At 39.2% G+C, this 23,867-nt stretch overlaps 1 protein-coding gene across 7 annotated transcripts in view; it reads left to right on the top strand.

Moving 5' to 3' along the window:
- The window catches only part of sox5 (SRY-box transcription factor 5), a 330,663-nt gene extending 311,295 nt beyond the window's left edge, over positions 1 to 19,368 (top strand). For all 7 annotated transcript variants that reach the window (XM_015352122.2, XM_015352121.2, XM_015352125.2 and 4 more), the window contains 5 exons: positions 88 to 260; positions 7,682 to 7,790; positions 9,831 to 10,004; positions 11,855 to 12,071; positions 13,152 to 19,368. In XM_015352122.2, the coding sequence (XP_015207608.1) occupies positions 88 to 260; positions 7,682 to 7,790; positions 9,831 to 10,004; positions 11,855 to 12,071; positions 13,152 to 13,455 (977 nt within the window). In that variant the 3' untranslated portion in view covers positions 13,456 to 19,368. The remainder of the gene's footprint in view (positions 1 to 87; positions 261 to 7,681; positions 7,791 to 9,830; positions 10,005 to 11,854; positions 12,072 to 13,151) is intronic.
- The last annotated feature ends 4,499 nt before the right edge of the window (positions 19,369 to 23,867 follow it).

The following is a 23,867-nucleotide window of genomic DNA, read 5'->3' as shown; positions in this document are numbered from 1 at the left end:
GCCTCACCATCCATCCAGTGGCGGCTATCCTCATGTTTTTCCTACATATGCAGCAAAGGTGTTTATCTGACGTTTTTCTTCTTCCAGACATCCTGTCCTCTATCACCTCCAGCGGTTACTTGAATGATCACGACGCTGTCACTAAGGCGTTCCAGGAAGCCAGGCAGATGAAGGAGCAGCTCAGGAGGGAGCAACAAGTTCTGGATGCAAAAGTGGCCGTTGTCAATAGTCTGGGCCTGAACAACGGCAGGACAGAAAAGGTCAGTGGTAACGCCTCACTTTATGAGATTCACGCACTGTAGGAGATTCTCCATTTATTTCGCCTGTTCACAGAAAATGTATGAGGTATGTAAAAGAATGATATAATTGAAAACATTAAAGAAAAAAAAAACTTTTAGGCAGGGCTTTCCTACAGGTTTGTGGAACACAATTAAAAAGCTCGCGCATGTACAGTGCACGTAGGAACGCACGAGTCAGGAATGAAAATGAGAAAACGGGGGAAGGGAGGCGTGTTTGCAGTCTTTTGCAGATCAAAATAAGCGACTTAAAACAACAAAAGGTAAAGTATATAAAAAAAAATCCATTCAAATATTTAAGCTTTCTTCAAGGAACGCTCCGAGCAGAAATTCCTTTCCCTCGCTTCTTCGGCAGAGCCGACTTTTAACACTCAGCCAGACACTAATGCAAAGTGACTCAAACTGTTCCTTGGAAGCTCAGCTAAATTGCAGTTATTTGTTAAGCACACTGAAGTCAGCTGTTGGATACGGCAGTTTGGAGAAGCTTAGAGAGCATCCATACTGATGGCATTCACACCCCCAAACTCAAACCAGGGGACATGCCTGTTGTGTTTTTTCCTTTTCTTTCGTTTCCTCTTCCGTGAAGCCGAGCTGGGAATTATCAAGCGACAACCGACCAAATCCTTTTGGACAGGAAGCCTTCATTCTAAGTTTTCTGTACTTGCAAGGCAGGCCTTGTGGTTTGATCGGGAAGCCCATTAAAACGTCTTTGATGGCATGGAAATTCATTTTCGTGAAGGGCCCGGCCCCGCGCCACTCTCTTTAGCTGTGGTTACAAATCAGTCATTCAAGTCTAATGGCAGTAATTGTCCTGACTGCTTGTATGCTGATGGAGGTACATTAAAATAATCCAAGCTCTCAGCCCCAGCACTGCAGCTTAATCTTCTTTAATGCAGATCAGCTGTTTTTTTAACACATGACTTTAGGCTGACTTTAGACACTGCCTCTTTTTTTTCTTCCTTTTTTTTTGGTTTATAAGCTTTGAAGATGTTAAAGCGCAGGGCTGGAGAATCAAAGCAGATTCAAGTTCTGTGACCCTTAATCAGTCAAAGCAAGGTTGAATAAGGCCTTTAGTGATGCCCTAAAGTGGCATCACAGTAGCCTGGAATTTGTACAAAAATACTTCTGCATGCACTAAGGAGAAAGAGGGGAGGGAAATGTTAATGGGAAGACACCACAGGGTAGAACTTGAAGAGGATGCAAGTTTTTGGAGGATTATTGCTGTGAACATGCTTTTAATTTTTGCTGCTTCCATAGATTATGTATTCGGTTTTTGAAATGCAAATTCTGACAAATACCTGAACATTTCCCTGGAATTTTTAAAGTGCGCAATAATACCCCAGGATTTCAGTTCTAATTTGGTCACGATATTAACAACAAAGCAATTAGCTTTTCTTTCTAATCTGCAATGCTTTCGTTTTTTAGGGATGTAAATTCAGGACAGCAGTTTTTATATATGAATTTTCCCACTAGTTTAAGTGTAATCGATAAATAGCTGTCCTGCTTATTGTGCACTTTTCAGAATTTCCCCACAACATTGCTAGGATATGGTGACATCAAAATAACAGGCAACTGAAAATTCTTATTGTCATTAATATCACCAATTATTTAGCCAGTTGTTGTAGTGGTCAGGAAACTTTCTATGTGCATTTTGATTTTGTAATCCAGCTAAAGTCCAAAGACAGCTGAATAAAACCGAGTAAGACTAGCACATTCCTCTAGCATGGTTACATACGGAGAGCGGAAATAACACTTTTCTTACCTGACATTTGAGAAAGTTACCATGTTCACCAAAAAATCTTATTGTTTATGAGGATTTTGCAAATACAAAGCTGTACTATCCTACAGCAAGCTCTCCTATTGTCTGCATAAGCTTGCTTCCTGTGTAGATGGCTTGCTCAGATTACACATCAGAACAGTGTGGCGTCTTGCACCAGGCAGACAGTGCAAGAGTGCTTCTCCTTCTTGCCACTTGGAGAATGTGGGTTCATGACTAGTAGGGTGAATACCTTACTGTTATTTAACTTAGAGTTTCATTGAGTTAATAAAACTGCCAGTTAGCTTTTCTCCAAAGGTATGCAACATCGGGATTCAGTCTTACTCTTAATTGTGTGTTTGTCTTTCTTTCCCTTCTGTTTTCAGAATTAAGGGCCTTCCTTCTATGGTGATGATTGATTGTCAGAGCCAATTAGTGCAGCAGTTTGGTTGAAACCCACAACAGTGTACTTTTTTTTTCTTCCTCTCCAAATGGCTGCCAAACCTGTTGGCAACTCTTGACAAGAGAATTCTCTCAAATGTTCGGATTCCCAAGACTCCATTGTGTTCCGGTTGCAATTCAAGCTGAATAGTCTGTATAAACAATTAGTATTCAGGCTTATGGTTTTCAGATTTATTGGCACTAAAATGATATTTTCACAATTTAACAGTAAAGATGGGGTGGCGCGTAGAAGAAGGAGAAGAACTGTGTTGTTGTTAAGTGTGCCAGACTAAAGAGGATACAGCATTTTCAGTGGAGATACTCAGACATTTAGGTATGGCGTCTGTGGGGAGTGGTGACAAGACAGGCTGAAAAGACGAAGGGAATCCAGGTTACTTTTCAGTTTTGATTTAAAACATCTGGACAGAACTATCAGGCTCAAGTATGTGACAAACTCAAACACATTACCTATTAACTGAAGTTTATGTGTTTTATTTGGCTTTCTTATATAAAAGGTATAGTCACGTAAATGAAAGTGTGAATATGTGAATATTTAGAACAGGAACGTGTTTAGCAAGGCAGATGAGCAAAACACTGGTGAGTGCGCCGGTGCCATACACAGTCTAATGACCAACTAGGGCATTTCTTGCATCACTTCACCAACCTTCACCTATCCCTTTCATTTACATGTAACACTCCTCCATTTCTGAACAAAGAGCTCCCGATTAACCATCCACAACTCTGAACGTCCGTCTGTTAGAAACTACTGACTCATAGCTCACTCCTGTACAGCTCCTTCAACCCCACACATACTCAAAACTCTCACCCTTTTTCACAGTTCCTCAGACGCCGACTACTGTGCAGTGAGGACATGGACTTCCATAACCAAGCCCTCAAAATGCAATCTTCTTTCATTAAAAAAAGAAAGTTCCATGACTTAGCCTCAGTTACTTAGGTGATTTGCAGCAGCCATCATACTGTAGTGAGCAGATCCACTGCAAATTATATCAGGTTGACAAGTGAGGGGTCACTTCATCAACTAAATTAGGGGAAAAATTCAGAGAGGCCAAAGTGGGTGTGTCCAGACAAAAACATGCAACTACAGAGATAGATGGGCTTGGCACATTCCCAGGTATCTGTGTGATATTTCCAGGCTGTGTATTGATATCAGTAGACTACCAGAGCTCCACATAGACATGGCATTTCCCAAAGCCTAGAATATTTGGAATTCTGATTGTGGAGTCTTGCCAAATTAAATGTTATATCATTGTCCAATCTATTGGACAAACATAAAAAGTGTGATCAAAAAGGTAGCTGAATAACTGCTCATTAAACAATGCTTCAGGCACAATTGTGCAGATAATTTCTTACTTTGGAGCATCTTCTTAGTCTGCAGTTTTGAGAGACTTGCATGTAGGTGCCTTCTACTAAATCCAGAATTTTGAATTTTTTCAATTACAAACAAATACTGTATGTCATGCTCAGTATTTAACATTTCTTTGCTTCTGAGAATTTGACACTGTTTTACATTGGAACATTTTTCATACTACACACGAAAGAAAGATATTATGATGATATTTGCAGCTTTGTTCTATCTGTAGCTTATATTGATTTGGGCCAATTGACTTCTGAACAACAATATGGAGTCCCCTCCATGCATGAACTGTCGGACACAATATATACTAGCATTACTACTGCTTCTACTGTTCCAGCTTATTAGTGCTCCTTCCACTATTAACACTGCTACCACTAATAATTAAAGATGAATGTATTTCACTGATTCTTTTCTTCCTGTTTAAATTGTGTTTGTTTAGCACATTCATTTAAATTCTGAGAATTAACTCAGAGGAACAATTTAATTCCATCACAGAGAATAAAATAATGCATTTCATTACAGATTCACAATTTACATGGGTCACATTCTAATGGAGGGGACAGTTTTAAGTGTATTTTTAAAGATGCTATAATTTTGTGATGTATTCTAATTGTATAATTAAGTTGTAAATGCAACTCCAGGGCTGGAAAGCTGAATATATATTAAAAAAAGATAGGGGTACTGAGATGAAAATTAGCAAGATGTCTGCATTTGCCATGTAAATGTGCCGTAAATCTGCCTTTGATTGAGTGCAATAAATATAAACTAGGTCTGTAAATCTTACTTTGAACGCGCCCTCTCTCGCTCCGAGTTTCAAATTAATGTCAAAATGGTTTTGAAACGAGCAGGCATAGTGAGCTCTGCGCACTCGCACACTAATGTGTTGATCTCCGGCCTCTAGAGTTCACAAATTTGCATGGCAACACAGCTGCCTGTGTCGAGATCTGAAATCACCTCAGCAAAGCTGAGTGCCGCTGTGTCTCCAAAACGCTAGACAGATGGGTCACTCTCTTCAGTGACGAGGTGAGCTCTTGTCCTTTGAAAACGATGACAAATCAGAGCATTTTAATGCTTACAGCAGAGCTAGTGGCCACATTGGGTATGTACTGAATGAGCCTCGGTAAACAATACCCACTGATTTTGAACAGGTTCTATTATTTAGAAAGGAATGCGCCTCCTTTGAGTCTGCATTGCTCACTCCTGGGTCACACCCCTCAAAGTAAATAGCTTCACTCTTGCATTTAAAAAAAATACAGTTGTGAATTTTAGAAATTACACCTCTGGTTTTGTAAACATGCAGATGGAGAGCAGTCTTAACTGAACAGCGCTGTGCTGATTTTTGGGTGTTGTTCCGGTCCAGTGTTTTCCCTGCTCAAAGACCAGCTTGCAGATTGGAAGAGATTGTGTATGCTTGTAGGAGGAGGGAGGTGATTGGGTTCTAGATCTGCCTCTTTCTTTGCTAAGAACAAGGGAAACTTGCCTCGGTTGAGTCACAGTTTTATCAGTTACTTCAGAAGGAGTGATGCTTCTAATGCTTTTAAACCAGGGCTCTGGCTACAGTGTGATACGTATAATTGAAACCCAGTTTGAGCTGTTCGATATATCTTACACGACTGTCATCATTATTTCATGGTTTGAAGAAATGTTTCTGACTGTCCTGATTTTCTGTGAAAATCAGATTCTTACATTCAGTCTCTGCGTAGTTCACAAAACACTTCTCCTTTCTGTCAGCTGCAGGGCCTTACAGCATTTCATGGTTTGACTAAAGAGCTATTTGTAACATTATTTATTCCAGTATTGCTCTTCCGCTTTGTCATTCCAGTACTGCGAAGCGCAACCTCCATGTTACTACAGTAACTCTCCTGTCTGCCTCTTAACAGAGCACTGAACTGGGGATGACAGTGACCGATGTTGGCTTAATGTGGATGTTTAATAAAAAAGTGTGTCAGTTCCAGTGTTAGTTACAAATGGCAGAGAGTGCTTTTGGTGGCAGCCACATAATAATTTCACATCCATCATTCATATTGATGCCTTGCTGCCTTGCCTGATGGATGAAGCTAGCAGAATTAACCATTTCCCTGACCGAAGACAGTCTGGTTAGTCCCATCTTTTTACGTCAGACCCCCTATGACTCACAAACATCTATCACAAAAAGTGCACATTTTTAATCTTCAACTAGGCAAGTGATCATTCATCTGACTTGTGAATTTGAAGTTCACTGAATTTGCATCAAACTGCTACAAAACAGAGCCTTGGGAAAATAATTAGGAAATATTATGTAATATTCTGACTATCTGTGGTAAATTAGACGTACTATACTATAAAAAGCTTCAAATAAAATTGTGATTAATGATAATAACATACAATGTTTAACAACGGTGATGTTAGTAATGTAACTACCCTCCAAACAGTGTATCCTATATTATAATAAGTTTATTTTTGATGGGAATGGTAATATGTTTATTGGTTTATTGGGCATTTCTGAAAATACAAAGTCTGATTTATCTCACAAACAAAACGGAAATTCCTTCTCATGAAAGAGAAGTAAAAACAAGCTCTTGTACTATACTGTATGTGCACATGATTAGTGTATCATGTAATTGTGAGCTTCTTGGTAATTGTTCATCCACAGCAATACACATTTGTTAATTCTGTATCAGCAGTTATGACCCCCTTACTGTAATCTTTACTCCCTCCCCCATGCCAGTTAACCTCTGCTTTTCTCCACTCAGTATAATTATAGTCAGATACATCCCCCTCTGTGATTGAAGGTTAATTTGAGTCACTGCATAGTGATACACAACAAAAGCACAGCTGACTGTTTTGACATTCCCAGAATAGAGTTATCCTCTGAGAGTTTACACAATTCCAGCTTTATTGTTATAATCGAATTATTTCATTACCCTTTCTGTCTTGTATGGGAAGAGAGATATGGGTCAGTGCTGCAGCAGACACTAGGCAAGCTAAGAATTAAACAAAAAGTGCTGTGCAAACTGGTAGTAAAACTGGAGCTAAAAAAACTTGAATTTCTTTCAATCGGGTGAATTAAAGCATCTCATATGCTTTAGTCATATGTGTGCATAGTTTTGATTACAGTTAAGTAATTAACCGTAATTAACTCATTAAAAGCAGTACCAGTAGATAATATAGGTTTTGGACGTCTGCTCTCTCTCTTTGCCTTACTACTTTATTGTGTACGGTATGTTCATGATTTGCTAGTGGGAATAAAATTGTGGGGGAAAAAAATCCCACCCAAGTCACTTTTTAACAAAAGGTTTTTTAAAACTGTATCCTGTTACTGGAAGTTGTCACACTTGATATTTTAGCGAACAGCCCAGGAAGTCAGAAACACCTTGTAAGTACTAACAGCAAATCTTATCTGACCATAACAGCACCATGCCAGTGGAGTCCGCAGACTCTGTATCAGGCTTTCCCAAGACAGAACGCGCTCTTGTTGAAGTGTCAGGGCTGCACCCTGGTGGTCTTTCAGCAGAAATGCATGGGATAAAAGCTCTCCCAAATTTGACACTTTTAACTGTGGAGGAAAATGTTCTAAATGCAATAAGCAATTACTATCTGGTTTGTTTATGGTTTGATACAATGCAAAAGTTTATTTCACTTAAAACTCTTTACATTTTCAACAGATTTGTTTTCAGGCTGTGCACTCTTTGAAGGCTAAACATGCAACACCTCCTGTGTTTTCCCTTCAAATTATTAATCAGAGCGTGATTAATGGGATGTCCTCAGCACTGTCTTCAGTCCCATGCTAGAGTTATCGAACGAGCCCTAGTAATGCTGTGTATTTCATTACAGGAGAAGGCGGCACTGGAAAGCCTGACACAGCAGCTTGCTGCAAAGCAAAGTGAGGACGGCAAATTTAACCACGCCATGATGGAGTTCAACATGAGCGGAGACTCAGATGGTTAGTATCAGGTGCTGTTTGCTCAAATTAGGTTTAACTGGACCCTTCAGATCATGTCAGCTTGTTGGTTATTTTTATCCCGCTCGGAGATAAAGGAGAGGAGCAGCTGTTCCAACTCATATGTAGTATTTTCATTTAAATGAAATAATTAAAAAAAAAACAATGGCCATAAAATGGGCTTCAGATGATTGCATGGTCCAGCATTCGATATCCCAAGACACTCTGAGGCATTGTGGCTCAGCTGTCCGCGGCTCTGGGTGAAGTAAATTTCAAAGAGCTTGAGCTGGCGCAGGTCGGCCATTTTCTCTCCTGCAGGAGCAGGGGGATCAAGCGGGAACCCTGGTCTCCTTTCGCCAGCATTGTTTTCTAACCAAGCAGGATTTGTGTAGAGAAACCACACTAAGCACTAGAAGCTGATCTGAGCAGAGGGCTCTCATTTCGACATATGTCCTCCTGTGTTGGGGTATCTTGGGATCATTCCCATGGTTCCCCTACCCAGGTGCCTTCATTAAGCTGTCGCTATTCATATTTTTAGATTTTCCCTTCTGTGAGCGCATTCTGAAAGCAGAGAGTGGAGGTTTATAATGTAGAAATGGAAGAAATGGATCTATATGTAAAAAGATAAAGTGACAAAGAATTTTATAAACAAATCTAAGAATGTTTAAAGCCTATATGTGTTTGAAAGGGCTAATTTCTTTTAAAATATTTCTGATTTTTTTTCTAATTACTTTTAAAGTTTAACTTACACTGCGGCGTATTAAGAGAATAGACAGGGAAATGTATTGAATTTATGCGTTTTAGCTTGGTGCTTTAGTCATCTGAACATGTTTTTTGTTCTATACACTTCTCACATGTAGTTCAAGAAAAGAAATACATTCATTATTTGATTAGCAGTCCAAAGGACTAACAACATTTTTAGATGAAAAGTGCTAATAAAATGGCACTTCCCTTGTTATCTTTGAAACATTATGATTAAAATACCTAATTTGCAAAATTATATACTTTTCTACTTGAATTTGTCTAACTCTTTTAAGTGCATATCATTATTTATCATTCTTATGTAGACTATTCTTTTGTTGTTTTTTTATTGTGGATCTACCATATTCATGATAAATATTTTATGATGCAGTTTTCAGTACAGTAACACAGGTGTTACAAAAAATCGAAAAGATATGTTCACTGAGGCATGTCCATAAAAGGTCATCCATAGAGACTTTGGATGAAGTTGAACAATTACAGGACAGATGAACTCCAGTAAGAGAGTAAGACTTAATTTTGTCTTGGCACAACAGGGACTAAAGACAGCTGGTTTGTAAAAGCTGACTAAACTAATCGAATAGAACTTTACATCATGGTCTCCTCTCCCATCAATTAATTAATGTCTTCTGGAGTAAAATTGTGAAAGGACAATTTTCATTTTATAATTTGCTTTAAACTGTAAATTATTTTCAGAATTAGCTTTCTCATTGCTTTAACTGCTACCTCACAGTTCTGGGTGTCCTGACTTTGTTTACAGCCTGGGGTGCCCACAGTGTGGACTTTGAATGTTTGAATGCATCCAAGGGGGTGCAGGCCTAATTTCCTCCCTGCTTCCAGAGATGTGCTGGCTAGGTTAATTGGTGACCCTGAATAGGTCCGGTGTGGTCCCACTAAGAACCGGTGTCCTGCCCAGTGTACTGCCACCTTGTGCCCCCTGCTGTCCAAAAAGTCTCTTGGTCACCATGGCCCTTGCCAGAAATAAACAGCTTTCCCGTAAATAGATAGAAGGACAATTAATGTAAAAAGCCTGACTGCTTCGGTTTCCTAAGAATGAATATATTAAGTGTGTGTCCTAATATTCATGTCTTAATGCACCTCTCTGTATAAAATACACCTTTACAGATACATTCATCTGGCAAGTGCAAATAAAACACTCTTTTTTTAATTTTTGGGAATAAATATTTCGTATTTAATAAAACATGTAATCCCTAAAATAGAATAGCACATGGCGACAGGTTTTAAATCGCAAGCGCTAATTGTTTTGTTCTTGTTCTGCCCTAGGAAGCCCTAGTGTTTCCGACTCCAGGATGTTTCGGGAAGCCCGAGGCAGGGGTAACACTGAACCTCATATAAAACGTCCCATGAATGCCTTCATGGTCTGGGCAAAAGATGAGAGGAGAAAAATTCTCCAGGCCTTCCCTGACATGCATAACTCTAACATCAGCAAAATCCTTGGTAAGATAACTTAAAGAAATTCTTCTTAACCAGATTTTGTTTATCCCTTATGTAGCTGATCTGCTTTTTTTCCACTTGAAGGAGCTTTAAATATCCAACACAGAAGAACACATTTTATTTACTTCAGCTCGAGACCATGGAAATCAAATCCACTATGCATACCATACATGTATACATCAACACAGTCTGTGGAATAATTTCCTCTTCCTTTTTATCCCAGTATAGAAATTGGACAGTTTGTTTAGTTACCTCAGTGGCCCAGAGCAGTTTCTTCTCCTTGCTTGTGAGGTGATTCTCAATGACATAATCTATTGTCCAGTTCTTATCTCTATTTGCCGAGCTTGTGTCAGAAATAGCAGGCGTGTGCACCTGGTATTCCTTGGAGGGAGATATCAGAAAGAAAAAGCTTAGATTACTACACTCCTTGTAAGCAACATTTCATTGTATAACTAACAGTTAATGAATTGTTATGGAGAACAGACTCCAACAATATGATACTAATTCATTATGCATTAAACAAGCACTTGAGTTAGTCTGACATTTTATGCAGACCCCTGGGATTTCTTTTGACATTTTAAAGAGCTTCTAAGCATTTTATAATGCACTGAAATCTGGTTTTAATAAGCCACTACACTGAATTGTTAACATAAGGAATTTCCTATTACAGTTTTGGCTGCATGTGTTGGGGGGCAGTGGTGACAGCTTTTTCTGATTAAATATACAGTAGTTGGAAGGAGAGTGTAAATTCATTGCACATACTGTAGCACAAATAGCACAGTGGAGTGCTCTGCACATGTTGCCCAGTTTGCCCAGTTGAAAAAAAAAACATTCTGTGTAATGAAGGGAGAACAGACAGAAATGCAGAGGGTCAACTGCTACCCAAGGGCAATTTCTCTCTGCACTGAAACAATACTAGTAGATGCAGTTAATTAAAAATATGTATATTTGAAAAACTTGTCCAATTCCCCAGTTACCGAAGCGATAGAACCCTTTTAAGTATTTCCATTGAATAAAATCAATAACAAGAGTGAAATAGCCATACAAAAGATCAAAAGGCCACCCGCAGAACTGTTACGCATAGAAGCATAGAGCTGCTTCCAATATTGAGATTTAGATTGACTTGATTATAATTATTTGTCTGATACTTCCATCAAAACTGATTTACACTGGGCCTTTAATGAAGCAATGTGAGTGAAGTACCTAGCACAAGTACCTAGTACAACAGTGCTGTCCCACCTGAGATTGGGACCCACAACCTTCCGATTCTAAGGCCAGAGTCTCTGATCTCTACTGCACGTCTGTTACATTCTATTACATTGTTTGAAGTCTAGACTTCAACTTATGCCATAATAAACAGTGAGAGGCAGTTAAATTGAGTTCCATTATTTTAAACACAATGTGCTGAACCTAGAAATAATAATAGCACATCGCATGTAAGGTCTTCTGAGGACATTGACTCTCTGATGCAATGTGGATAGACCTTCACATAGATAATGCAGTAGTGACTGTATTCATAAAACGATTTGAAAGATCACATGTTCTACAGTATGACAACTGAATTTCCACTAAGGATGTAAGATGGCTTAAGTGCGTATTATTCCAATGAGAAAGTCACGGCATATACAGTAATTATTTTCTTAAAATTATCATGACACAGGTAAAGTCTTATCTTAAAGAGCTCACCAGCAGGGCTTTATTTAGTATAATAATCCAAGACTGGAAAATGCAGAGAAAAGATAAACATATGCAAAGGTATGTGATAGGATATGTGATAGTAGTTAATTCTGGACGGACCCATCCCCCCCCACTTCACTCACAATCACACAAATCCTTGTTTCCATTACATACAGGGTCTCGCTGGAAAGCCATGACGAATTTGGAAAAGCAGCCTTACTATGAGGAGCAGGCCAGGCTTAGTAAGCAGCACCTGGAGAAGTATCCCGACTACAAGTACAAGCCAAGACCCAAGCGCACGTGCCTGGTGGATGGAAAAAAACTTCGGATCGGGGAATACAAAGCCATCATGCGCAACCGACGACAGGAGATGAGACAGTACTTCACTGTCGGGTATGAACTCGTGATATGCGATACTTTTATTTCAGAGCAACTTTGAAAAAATAACTAATTTGAATTAGCTTAGGAAATCATGCAGGGTAGATACATTTCTTTTCAGGTGCATATTAACCCTTTTTTCCCCAGAGATACTTATTTTGGTCCATTGGTTTTCTAGAATGTCTTGGGTAATTTAGGATTAGATGCATAACATTTGTGTAAATACTTTAATCACAAATTTCTTTATGGCAAATGCATAACTCTTTTAGACATAACAGAATTAGCTGAATAAAGCTGACATTTAAAATATCATTAGACAAGTACTCAGTGATAGGAAAAATATGTTTCATGTTCAGGAATTGTTTTTATTTCAATCCCAAGGATGCTACTGTATATTCAGATGCAAAGGAATTGTTCTGAAGGAATTGTTTTGTATCATTTGGCTTACCTTCTGGGTTGTCCTGATGATTTAAATAATCTTATCTCAAAAATGATCAGAACCCTATGTGAAAAATAGTGAGATTTATAAAAAGTGCTACTCTACCCAAGTTAATTTGGTACGCCTATTTTTATTTTTAATTCTGCTGCAGTATTTGAAAATGAAAGGTAATTAATGTTTGTAGTACTGCTCTGATGGACACAGTAAATAAACCAATGTGAAATGCATGTGAAAAGGCTTTGTATTTAAATTGCCTGCATCTCTTATAATTATATATAGAAGATAAATCACACAGCTGTTAGTACTACAGTCTGGGGGGCAAAAGCCCCAGAACTCCAGTGCTCCAATCTGATTATGCAAAAACTTGATTCACCACAATAAGTTCTCAAACATACTTTTTCACTCAAAATTGTAAACTTCTTTACAGCTCCTATTTTAAAACTTTGCACTCGAGCCAAGCCCCCAACGCATCGGCAGGGTTTAGATCGTCAAATCCTGTTCGCCCAGATATCCAAATAATAAACAGAGCCTCCTGGATATCCGTGAGCTCGGATCTGAAACGAAAGCTGGAAGAAAGAACCCCTTGTGTCCCAGGTAAAAGCTGGACTTTGGTATCGTGAGTCCTCATATGTGTGCCTTCTGTTTTCTGTCCACAGGCAGCAGGGTCAGATTCCTCTGACGTCGGCAGGAGTGGTGTACCCGGGGGCCATCGCCATGGCTGGCATGCCCTCCCCGCAGATCCCCTCAGAGCACTCTAGCATGTCCAGCAGCCCGGAGCCCAGCATCCCCGTCATTCAGAGCACTTACTTGCACAGCATGAAGACAGAGGAGCCCCGCGTCAAGGAGGAGATGCAGGTGGACGACAGCAATGGGGACGTGTACGAGGACTTTGATTACGAGGATGACGACGCGGACTACGGCAGTGACAGTGAAAACCACATTGCCGCGCAGGCTGACTGATAATGGTGGGGGAGCCGAGGTGTTGACCCGCTTCACGGCCACAGCCGCTTCTTCACCAACACAACCTCTCCTCCCTCCCGTTACTCGCGCGCCCTCTCCTGACCAGCCCCCACCCCCTCCAAGCCCCTCCAGACTCTTTCAGACAGGAGCTAGCCCGCCTCCCTGACCCACACCTCTCCGGTGTCCGAATACCAGCAGCCAAGCACATTAACTTTTTGTCATACACTGACTGTTACACAGAAGAAGAAAAAAAAAAAACGAAAGTCTTAAAAACTTGTCAGGACTTCACTTCTGCTGAATTCTAGACCTGAGTCTGCGAAGCAGAATCAGAGAAAATAAGAAGAAAACCGAATAAGCTACACAGAAAACACAAAGAGAAAAGAGATGCTAGTAATTCAGCTGCTATACCCAAGCACTGAAGTCTTACCCTTCTGACCTATTTGTTGAAAAATAAACTTTAAACGGCTGTTTGTTCTTCGACGTTCTAGAATATTCTCACTCAGGTACACAGTGCCAACAAGTGGCTTGTGAATGTGTTTTGTTGTTTTTGTGCTACAGTTTTAAGAAAAAAAAATCTTTTTATTTTTTTTCCTTTAGTAAAAATGCACCTGACAGGAACATTTTAAGGCTTCTCTCAAGTTTTTCGAGGGACTTATTTTATTGAATTTCAACGAACTGTCGTCGCATCCTTTTTTTCTGAGGACTTTCCACCTTTCATCGCACACCAACATCGCATCTTATAGGAAGTGCCAAATTTGTACTAGGTGTTGAAAATAGGTGACCTTTTTTAATCCTTAACGTCTTAAGTTAGGAAAGTGTTGTGTCTTAGACAATCCCCCATACGGTCCTGGAGTACCAGCAACTTGTTGTTTTTATTCTGTTTGGGCTTCATGTGTTTGTTTCATTTTCCTTAAGAAAACTGTAGGTGCAGTTCTCAGGTGAAGAGAGACTTCTGAAACAAGAGAAATATGTTTTCTTTTTTAAAACTTTATGTGTAAAATTTTTGTGTGTTATGGTACTAATAATGTGTTGGACCATTATTAGCAAGTCAGCTCTGGGGATGAAACTTCACCTTTTCCATCGTCGTGCTTGCACATTGGCTATGTTTGTGCTTTTTTTCATTTATATTTCCACAGATGTTTAATTATATAACAGTTGCACTTCCCATGGAAGGACATGGTACAGTACTCACTATTTGACCAAGCAGTGCACAAACTGCAGAAATCTCTGAGCTCTTCACAGCAAGATGGAATTAATAATATGATAATACAGATGTTTATAATGCTGAAAGCCTTCAAATAAAAAGTAATTAGAATGATTTAGGTCAGGTAATGTTGCATAATAGGTTTTTGGAGTGTTTCTCTCAAAGTAGAATATTTCAGGGGCAGTCTAATGAGGGGTTAAAAAGCTTCTTAAAAGGGTTTTCTTCTTTTTTAATCATTTTTTGGCTCAAACGCTCAAATGTCCATGCAGATTCCAAAAGAAACAGACGACAACTTTCCCAGAAAATAAATGTTATTACTTTAGTGCCCAAAACATTTCACATGTCAGAAAGACCCTGCTTTTGTAATTTACTTAAGTCCACATCTAAAGAGTTTTTTAAAAAATACCCAGAAAACCCAAAAGCACATGCTACAGGTATTTAGAGTCCACATCAAGTGCTCTGTGGTCAGCCTATAAACCACTGAATATCAGTTTTCGGTAGCCTGTTGCTGCAGTTTTATGATTTAAGAAGTTTATTCAGTACTTAAAAATGAATTAGGTATTTTCATGATTCAGTCAAAAACCGGCGCAAATAAAAAAAGGATCATTAGCATATAGAAATTCTTCTGAGCTCAGTAACAAAACAAAAAGTCATACATATCTGGTAGACCCCTTACCAAATTCAAGGTTTTCACCTGTGTCTCATGTCCTTAAATACTTTTCATAAAACAGCACGCTTATTATGACAAGACTCATGAGAAGACAACATTCCTGCATTCTGCAAGTGAGAAATCCCTGTCCCCTTTTGTATTGATCAAAAAAATCAGAATGACGGATGCAGGCCATCCTCAAAGATCTGTGGATTACGAACATTGCATCAGCCAAAACGTTAGACGCAGAATCTAGGACATTTCCGAGATACTGTACTGGACATGTCCAGGGGAAGATTATCTTTGGTCAACTACTACAGTTTAAGGTGAATGAGGTGGTTGGTCAGTGATGCAAAGCTTGTGTGGTTACTTTTGAACTTATACCAGCCACTGGACTTTTGTATTTTATCACAAATGATGAGATATTTGTGGGATTTGGGCGGTACATGTAGTGGCTGGCTGTTTGCATCGCTTTATGCTCAGTGCATGGGGAAGAAAATTAGTGATAATGTTAATCATTTCTGTTCCTCTGACCCACATTGGTTATCGTCTCAATTTGCCTTGCCCTCCTACTCCCCTGTTGCCATGTCACAGCTGGTGTTTCTCTGGGGAGAGGCTTTTGACTCCCTGCTGGCCTCTTCGGTAGGCCATATGGCAGAGGAGCTGGATATTCCAAATAACAAGAGCATGAGCCCTTAACATGTAAAAATCGCAAATAAATGCATTGAATCCAAAATGCATTAGCTCACTACAAATGGGTGCTCACTGCTGTGTCGCGGTACGGTCTGTGTAAGAGTTTGTCATTCTTTCGCGTGTACAGAGCCCCTTCTGTCGTTGCTGTTTTGAAGATTGCGCTTACAGTGGTGTGGCAGTGTAACGGTATGGGAAGGGATCACTGTGGGTTGCTGCACAGCTGATCACCGTTCCTCGGGCAGAGGTAGCATGACTTGGCCAGCATGCAGCCAATGTCGCTGTGCTGCTTGTTCCCTCTCAATTTAGCGTACTCGTGCTGGTCAGTGACTCCTTGAAGAAAAAGAATTCGGCAGACTGGCTTGCTGTGTCCCCATGATTTCATGCCCCTTTTGCTAAACCGCCCTCATGAAACCATTTGGCAGCTGCTTCCTACCCTGAATGGACATCTGAAGACAATCTCAACGGATTCTCCATGACATGGTGAATACCGGCCTTGTGCTTCACCTCAGAGTACCCATCCTGTAGTGCAGAGTGTTCTGTACATCCCAAAGGTTGGGAATTGGATCCTTCTCCTGGCTTTAGTAGAAGTTCACCATTTCCTCTGCTCTATACTTCGTAGCTCAGACTCTTTAGCGTTGTTGAGCATTTTTAATTTAAAATTTGAAGGAAAGGGTTTGTTTTCTTTCTTTTGAGAGAGAGGTGTCATATTATTTCTCTGTGCATTTCACTCAGTGGTGTTATTTTATCATTTGCAGAAAGTTTATTCTGGCTGGACGATGCATTTATGATGTGCCACCGCGAATAAGTCCCTACTTGCAGATGTTTATGTGACGTGAATCAGGAATTTCTCAGTTTAATGTTGCCTGTTAAATTTCGTTAGCCAAAGGGTATTAAGGGCAAAATGTTTGGAGAAGAACAAAAATAGACCTATTGGCACTTACCTTGGAAATTTAAAAATGGCTCAGGAAATAAGATGTCTTGCTTGCTTTTTAACAAATATGGACTAATGGCAACAAAAGTCAGAATTCCAATTATAATGCTCCTATATTTCTGCTGGAAAGCATTTTGGTCCACACTTTCACACAGTTTTCTTTAACAAGAGTGATACACTGTGTTTGAAATCTGTATGAAACCTCCTGCATTTCAGAACTATGACTGAACCCAAGGAATTTCACTTTTGGAAACAGTAGAACTTTCATCCCCTTCATTTTTAAAAAAGTTCTTATTTTTGTGAAGTCAACTCTGCTGTGGGTGTTTGGAGTAGCTGACCATATTCTGCATGTCAGTGTTTTGTTTGTATTTGAAGACTGTATTTTTTCAATCAAACTGCCTCTAGTGTAATAATATTATTAATAATTATAATTATGGTCAGCTGTTCCTAAGTTAGTAAGTTATGTATAATTTATTTCTCCTTTATGTTTTTTTTTATCTTATGAAACTGCTCAGCAATGCAGGATTACCTTTTAGCTATACAGTAGGTATTTAAACCGGATATTTAGATCTAAAATGTCTTTTTATTTTTGGTTTGCTTTTTTTGTTTTGTCTGATTTTAAATCCTTTTTTTTTTGCTCAGAAGGAGTTAAAAAGATGGACTGGTGTTGCAAGTGGTGGAGACAAAACTTCTTTCTTACACCATGCATTTTCATTAACTTAACTCTCATGTCAGACGCATTTCTTAAAGCACTCTGTACGGACGGGGAAAGAAGAAAGTGTTTTTGTATTAATTAATGTATAATGTGAAATTTTCCTTTTTTTCTTTTTTAAGGAAAGAAACAACAACAACCAGATTGTTCCCCATTTTTGTGAACAAATGCACCCTGCTCTCTTTTGCTGGGATGTTAATTTGAAACATAATGGAACATCATTAGGATAAAATGTATGATTGTTGCAAAGTCCTTTTATACAGGTACCTCTGAACTGTACAGTGGGTGCAAAGTCCCATAATCTATACTTAAGGGGCTAGAAGATTAAACATCTCTTATGTTAAATACAGTGTTTCTTTAGCTTAGGATATGCAGGTAAATTAAACTGCATCTAAGGGGATACACCTTCCTTTGAAAGTCACAAAACCTTCTTACATCATGATTTGATGCTAATGATGTTCCATTGTGTTTACCCTGCTATGGAAGGCGATATGTTTTATTTATGTAACTGAAAACCTAGGAAGACTACTTTGTTTTAGCTCCAAAACATGGTGTAACCATGACCGTTTTTTAGTCAGTGACTTTCAGGTCACCACATGGACACAGGATGTAGTGCTGGAAGGTTTTCCTCTGGCGCAGCCAGCAGTAACAACATTCTGGGGCCACCACAGAACCAGCTCCTGACTTCCATCAGGTCGCACTTCTCAGTTTCTTCTGTATGACGCAGAGTTAAATTAATAGACTGGCAACTGCTGGAGACACAGGACGTCTAGGAATATAAAGCAGACCGCTTGTGAAAGGTGTAAGGCTGGGCATTAAAACAATCAGCTGCAATGTAAAATTAATTCATATTGTAGTTTAGTAAAGGCACAGCAAAATACTATATGCATTCTTCTACATGCCATGCTTACTTAACTGAAAGCATACTGCTAGTAGAGATGTTGAATCTAACTGACAAAGCTTCCTATTTAAAGGGCCCAGTTGATAACTGCACTAGACACTTGGTGATGTGCAGATCTTAAAATAATACGAATAATTAATTTCATTTATGTAATGCTTTTCAACCCAAAGGATCTGAAAGTGCTTGACACGTAGGAGGAGACTCAATTAATGTGCCACTGAAGGGTAGCACCCACCTGGGTGACACAATGCAATCATTCTGCACCAGCAGCTCCACTATAGAGCAGGTTGGATGGAGAAGTTCCTTTACCTTTTGAATGGTATGGATCGGTATTTATATAAGAATGATCTATCAGTTTCCTGGACCCATAAGTATTAGTCTGCACTTGTTAAAAAAAAACACAACTCAGTTCCCAATTCATAATGTCACTGGCCTCTGCTATTTTCTGCCGAAAAATAACACGAACAATAGAAACAAATAAAAAATGAGACAATCATGAAATTATAAATGGAGCTTAAAACAAAGTAAAAGAAAAAAAACGTATCTTACCATCTCAACTTGAAATTAAAAATAAATTATGTAAATATAACATAGAGTTATAGATTTATATTTTGTTCATAACACATAGTGTAATATAAGTTGTATATTTCTTTTTTTTCTTTTGTTGATGTTATTCATGCCACAATAAAAGCAGGAGTTGATGTACTCTTAAAAAACACACAAAAAAACTAAGACGTGGGTTTCCACCATCTGTTTTTGAGTTCACTTTTTTCAGTATTATTGCCATTTAAGGCTATAATAAAGACAGCGATGTGTTCTGTAATCTTCAGTGTTTGTGATGAATAATTTCTACTGTGTCATTTACTCAATGGGGTTTACTGTATATGAGATGTGGGAGAAAGATTAGATCCTAAGCTTCCCCACTTCCTCTCTCCTACTGTACATATACTGTACATATTTCACCCTCTATACTTCCCTTTGCTCACTTCTATCACATCGTCCCTCCACCCCATCTACATCCTTGAAGCAGCTCCCTAGCTCATTCCTCGCAATAGTGAGTTGTGGTTTGGGCAGTCTCATCCTCGTGGATAGGCTGCCATTCCCTCAGTTAGAGTAAAGGGAACTTTACATATTTTGTCCAAAAAATATACTGTACATTCACACAAGCTTTCTTAAAACCCGAGATACCGAAGGAGACCAATCCTATTTATGTTTTCTATGTATTATTTAAAATTAAAGTAATAAGGAAATGCAATAACAGTAATCAAATCAAAATGTACCTAATGTTGCCCTGAAGAATGGATCTGTTACGATACACCTTTCAGGACCCTATGCAGACAGCACAAACCGGAAGGAAGTGAACAGACACGGGGAGGAGACGAGGGGCGTGATGAAGGTGCTCGGTGGGGGAGTGATCCAGGCAAACAGTCCAAAAGGGAGTCCAAAGGGAAATCCAGTGCAGGCCAAAGTCCAGAGCATGGTGATCCGGTGAAGGGTCGGGGAGAAAAAGGGGGAACGGGACCAGGCGCTCCAAGTTCCGGACTCAGCTGGTTTGGAACGCCGATAGGAGGCGGATGCCCTCCGAGCCACGGACGTGGGGTGACTCGGTGGTAGGTGGGCCTCTGGGCATCCGTGTTCCAGTGCAGAGCCCGGACCAGAGTGAGCGTCTGGCTTATGTAGGGAGGCTGGAACAGGGAGCAGGTGCACAAAATCAACTAAAATGTGAAAGAGGCGGAGCGCCCTTAAGGAGGAGGGATTCCAATCCTGACAGGATCATTATTATACAAGAATAAGTTCCAGATCAGTTTTTGTTTTAATGTTTATAGTACAGTATGTGCCTTACTTGAATGCCATCATAATAACATATAGATATTTAACATTTTGACATTGAAAAGTAAAGTCTATTATGCTGTTCATGATTTGAAAATAATATTTTTTTTTTAGATGATGGGAACAATGTACAGGCCTGTAAAAATGTAAGCCAGGTGATTTTTAATCCTGTTGTGTCACTCTTATACACTTAAAAATATTAAAAAAAAACATTTAGGAGGAACAGTTTAATGGTTTATTTAACTTCAAAATGCAACCATTTTACTTAATAGTGAGTCACGTTAAAAAAGACATTTACTCTGTACCCAGAATTCCTCAAGTGATTCTTGAAGGCATCTCCAATATGGTGCTCATCAGTATTCTTGAGCTTTTCCAGCCCTCTCCATCTCATTAAGATGAAAAGATTAGATAAAAATAGCACTAAACAACCAAATGAGCAAAATAAAGTAGACAAATTCATTGTTACTCAGAGACTAATTTTACTTCTTAATTATATGATAATTAAACTTTATATACTTCCTTACCTAAAGACTTGATCCAGTTGAAAATCGCTTTGTGTTGAATCTAATTACCAAAGTAGTGCAGCTGATATTTGAAATCCCATGTGAGTCTAAATGCTTCTATCTTGAGGTGAAGCAGTTCTATATCTTTATACCACCTTTATCCACAGACTTGGATCCCACGAAACCTTTAGGATAGTAATGGCCAACCAAACAAATTATCATTCTATGGAGACAAAACAATACATTTTAATTAATTTCTATTACGGTTGGTTTCCTCAAATCAAAGCCTCTGGAAATGTAGAAGGTCTAGATTTTATTTTGTGTCTAGGAGATTTCTTTGAATGAACACCAGCATTGCAAGGGAATAATCCCTGCTAATGACCAGTGTCCTGTCAATGGGTCCATCTTTTTATGCTAACGTGAAATATCCCCTTTTATGGCAACTGCTCCCAATGAGCTACAGAGGAGTATACAACCCAACCTGTATCAAAAGTGTGATCCATCCACTAGTCAGAACATACACACCATCACCTGAAGGCTGCTTTCTTTTAAACACAGACTCATTGCTTCTGCCTGTTATTAAAAATTCAGCTAGGAATTCATAAATACAGGGTGGGTCCAGGTTTCGATTTTTAGACTTAGATCTACAGTAGGTCTTGCTTTTCTGATTTTTCAGATTACACTCCAGTCTGGGAATTCACATTCACTGCAGACCATCCAGTTGGCGATGCACATGAATTTTGAGTAATTCTTTTACAATACAAAAAACGGTTGGGAGCTCTTGACTAATCTATCTTGATTAATTGTGCTGTATCTCCTGTCATATTCATGAATGTACATGTGGGAGAAGAGAAACCTGAGATGTCTCAGTAATTCTGAAGCCATCTGCTAAACAGTCAGAAGCAAAGAGGTGATGATTCCGAAAAATGATTTATAGTTATCTGCAGCCAGCATGACTGAGTTTTTTATCAGTGTAGTGGGATGGTGACAGGGGACGCTGTGCTGTGGGTGGGGCCCTCCTTCAGATGAGATTTTAAACAGAGATCCTGAATAATTAGTCATTTAAGATGGCTTAGGACATTCCATGCCGATTCCACTGTCTGGGGCATGCACAACCTGGCATACCTAATGTTTCCCCTTAATTCAACCGCTGAAGAAATGTATTGCTTCTCCATGTGATTGGCTGCTGATTCAGAGGGACCTGAGATGTCACCCCTCAGGAATGGTGCACTTCCAAAGTGGATGAAATGGGTTCCAGAGTTTTGGGATTCTGTTGGATGCAAATTCAGGCAGTCTATCCTCATTGTTATTGTTTTTTGCTATTTTCATTATTAGGGCTGAATTCCAGCCTACTGCATCCCCTTTAAGGATGAAGCACTTCCTACAAATACAGTAGATGGATTATCATGATGGTGTTCTCCCTGAAGACAGACTTGTATGCTGTGCTCTTCTCCTTTTATGTTCCTGTAAAAATGGATAACGTATCCTCCCAGAAAGACTTTGTAAAGAGGCCTCCTCAATTCCAATTACTTCATAGCTGCCGACCAAACAGTATTTCATGAGCAATAACAACACCCATGAATGAAATGTTCGGAAAAATGTTTAGTCATGGAAAATTTGGCTTAACCCACTTGGCTGAGGGCCACTGGCCACAGCACAAGGAGGCTGGGACCCCCTGTGGAGTGAGGTCTGAACCAAGGGGTAGCTGCACTGGTGGATATGGAGTAGAGAGATACAAAAGACAAATGCAAAGGAGAAAAGGCTGATGTACACTATAGTTTTTTTTATTTGGAAAAATCACACGAATGCCAGGAATGATTAAGATTTACGAAAGCTGTGGCACATTATCATCCCTCCCAAGCATTCATTGTAAACTCCATAATAAGAGAAGAAAAGCTGATGGGACGTTTGCTATTCCTCTTAACCAGAAACCTTAGGGAATGCCAGATTTTTCCGAAACAATCAGGAAAACAAATCCCAAATTAATCTTAAAAGGTCTTTATTTTGCAAGTGACAAAGAGAATGGGATCCTAGGATATAATCTCTTCCCCCATTATTAGGGTCGTGCTGCTGCTGCGAGATGCTAACAAAGAAATATTAACCAAGCTACGCCAATGATCAGCCCCAGCAATTAAAAAAATCTGCTCATATCCTTATTCAATTGCTGGACAATGCGTTTCCAAATAGAAATCTCTAGGATACTAATCCTCACATACTGTATGATTAGAATGCCGGTTTGCTGCAGCTGAAACGCAGGCCCCAGTACAGACTCAAGAAGCGCAGCTGATGCTTTTGAGGCAACAGTGCATCTTTCAAGCAGCTGAGGTCCTGCGTCTCAGGCGCAATATCTGATCAGAGTGTGCCACAGAGGGCTGACCTCCTGTGGTGGGCTCACTGATCTGCTCCTGGTGCCAAGACACTGCAGCCTAGGAAACACAGATACCATCAGAGCCATGTCAGCCTTGTTTTTAAAGTGCAGTAACGTTATACCAACCTTGCAAAAAAAATTAATATTTTAATCACTGCATCCAAAGCATCAAATGAAGGTTGATTCACTAATATTATTTGAAACAAGTGGTCATTTGAATAAAAATGATATCTCTGTAACCACTGTTAGTTAGAAATTAGAAGTAACTTTCTTCCAGTCAAGGTTAGTGTGTGTGTCAAGGGCATACATATGGGTATGAATATTAATTAGCTATCACCCAATCACAATGTTACTGTAGAAGGAACTTTTATTCTGCCATTTTGGCATTTTTATGACAAAAGACTATTCCGCAGCCTTGTGACTACATAAATTTACTAATGTGCATTTACAGTACGTTACATTAATATAACCTTTGCTTCAGCGTGTTAATTACAAGCATTTTAGTCAGAAGAAAAATAATGATGAGAAATGTACCACACAATTGCCATTGGTCATTACAAACCATGTGAAGCTTAATTTGATATTTCTTTATTTAAAAAATTATGCGTAATCTTTAACCAA

This window comes from Lepisosteus oculatus, chromosome 7 (assembly GCF_040954835.1).
Source record: "Lepisosteus oculatus isolate fLepOcu1 chromosome 7, fLepOcu1.hap2, whole genome shotgun sequence".
Lineage (NCBI taxonomy): Eukaryota > Metazoa > Chordata > Actinopteri > Semionotiformes > Lepisosteidae > Lepisosteus > Lepisosteus oculatus.
Note: the sequence above shows the minus strand (reverse complement) of the source record. Positions and strands in the feature narration are given on the sequence as shown.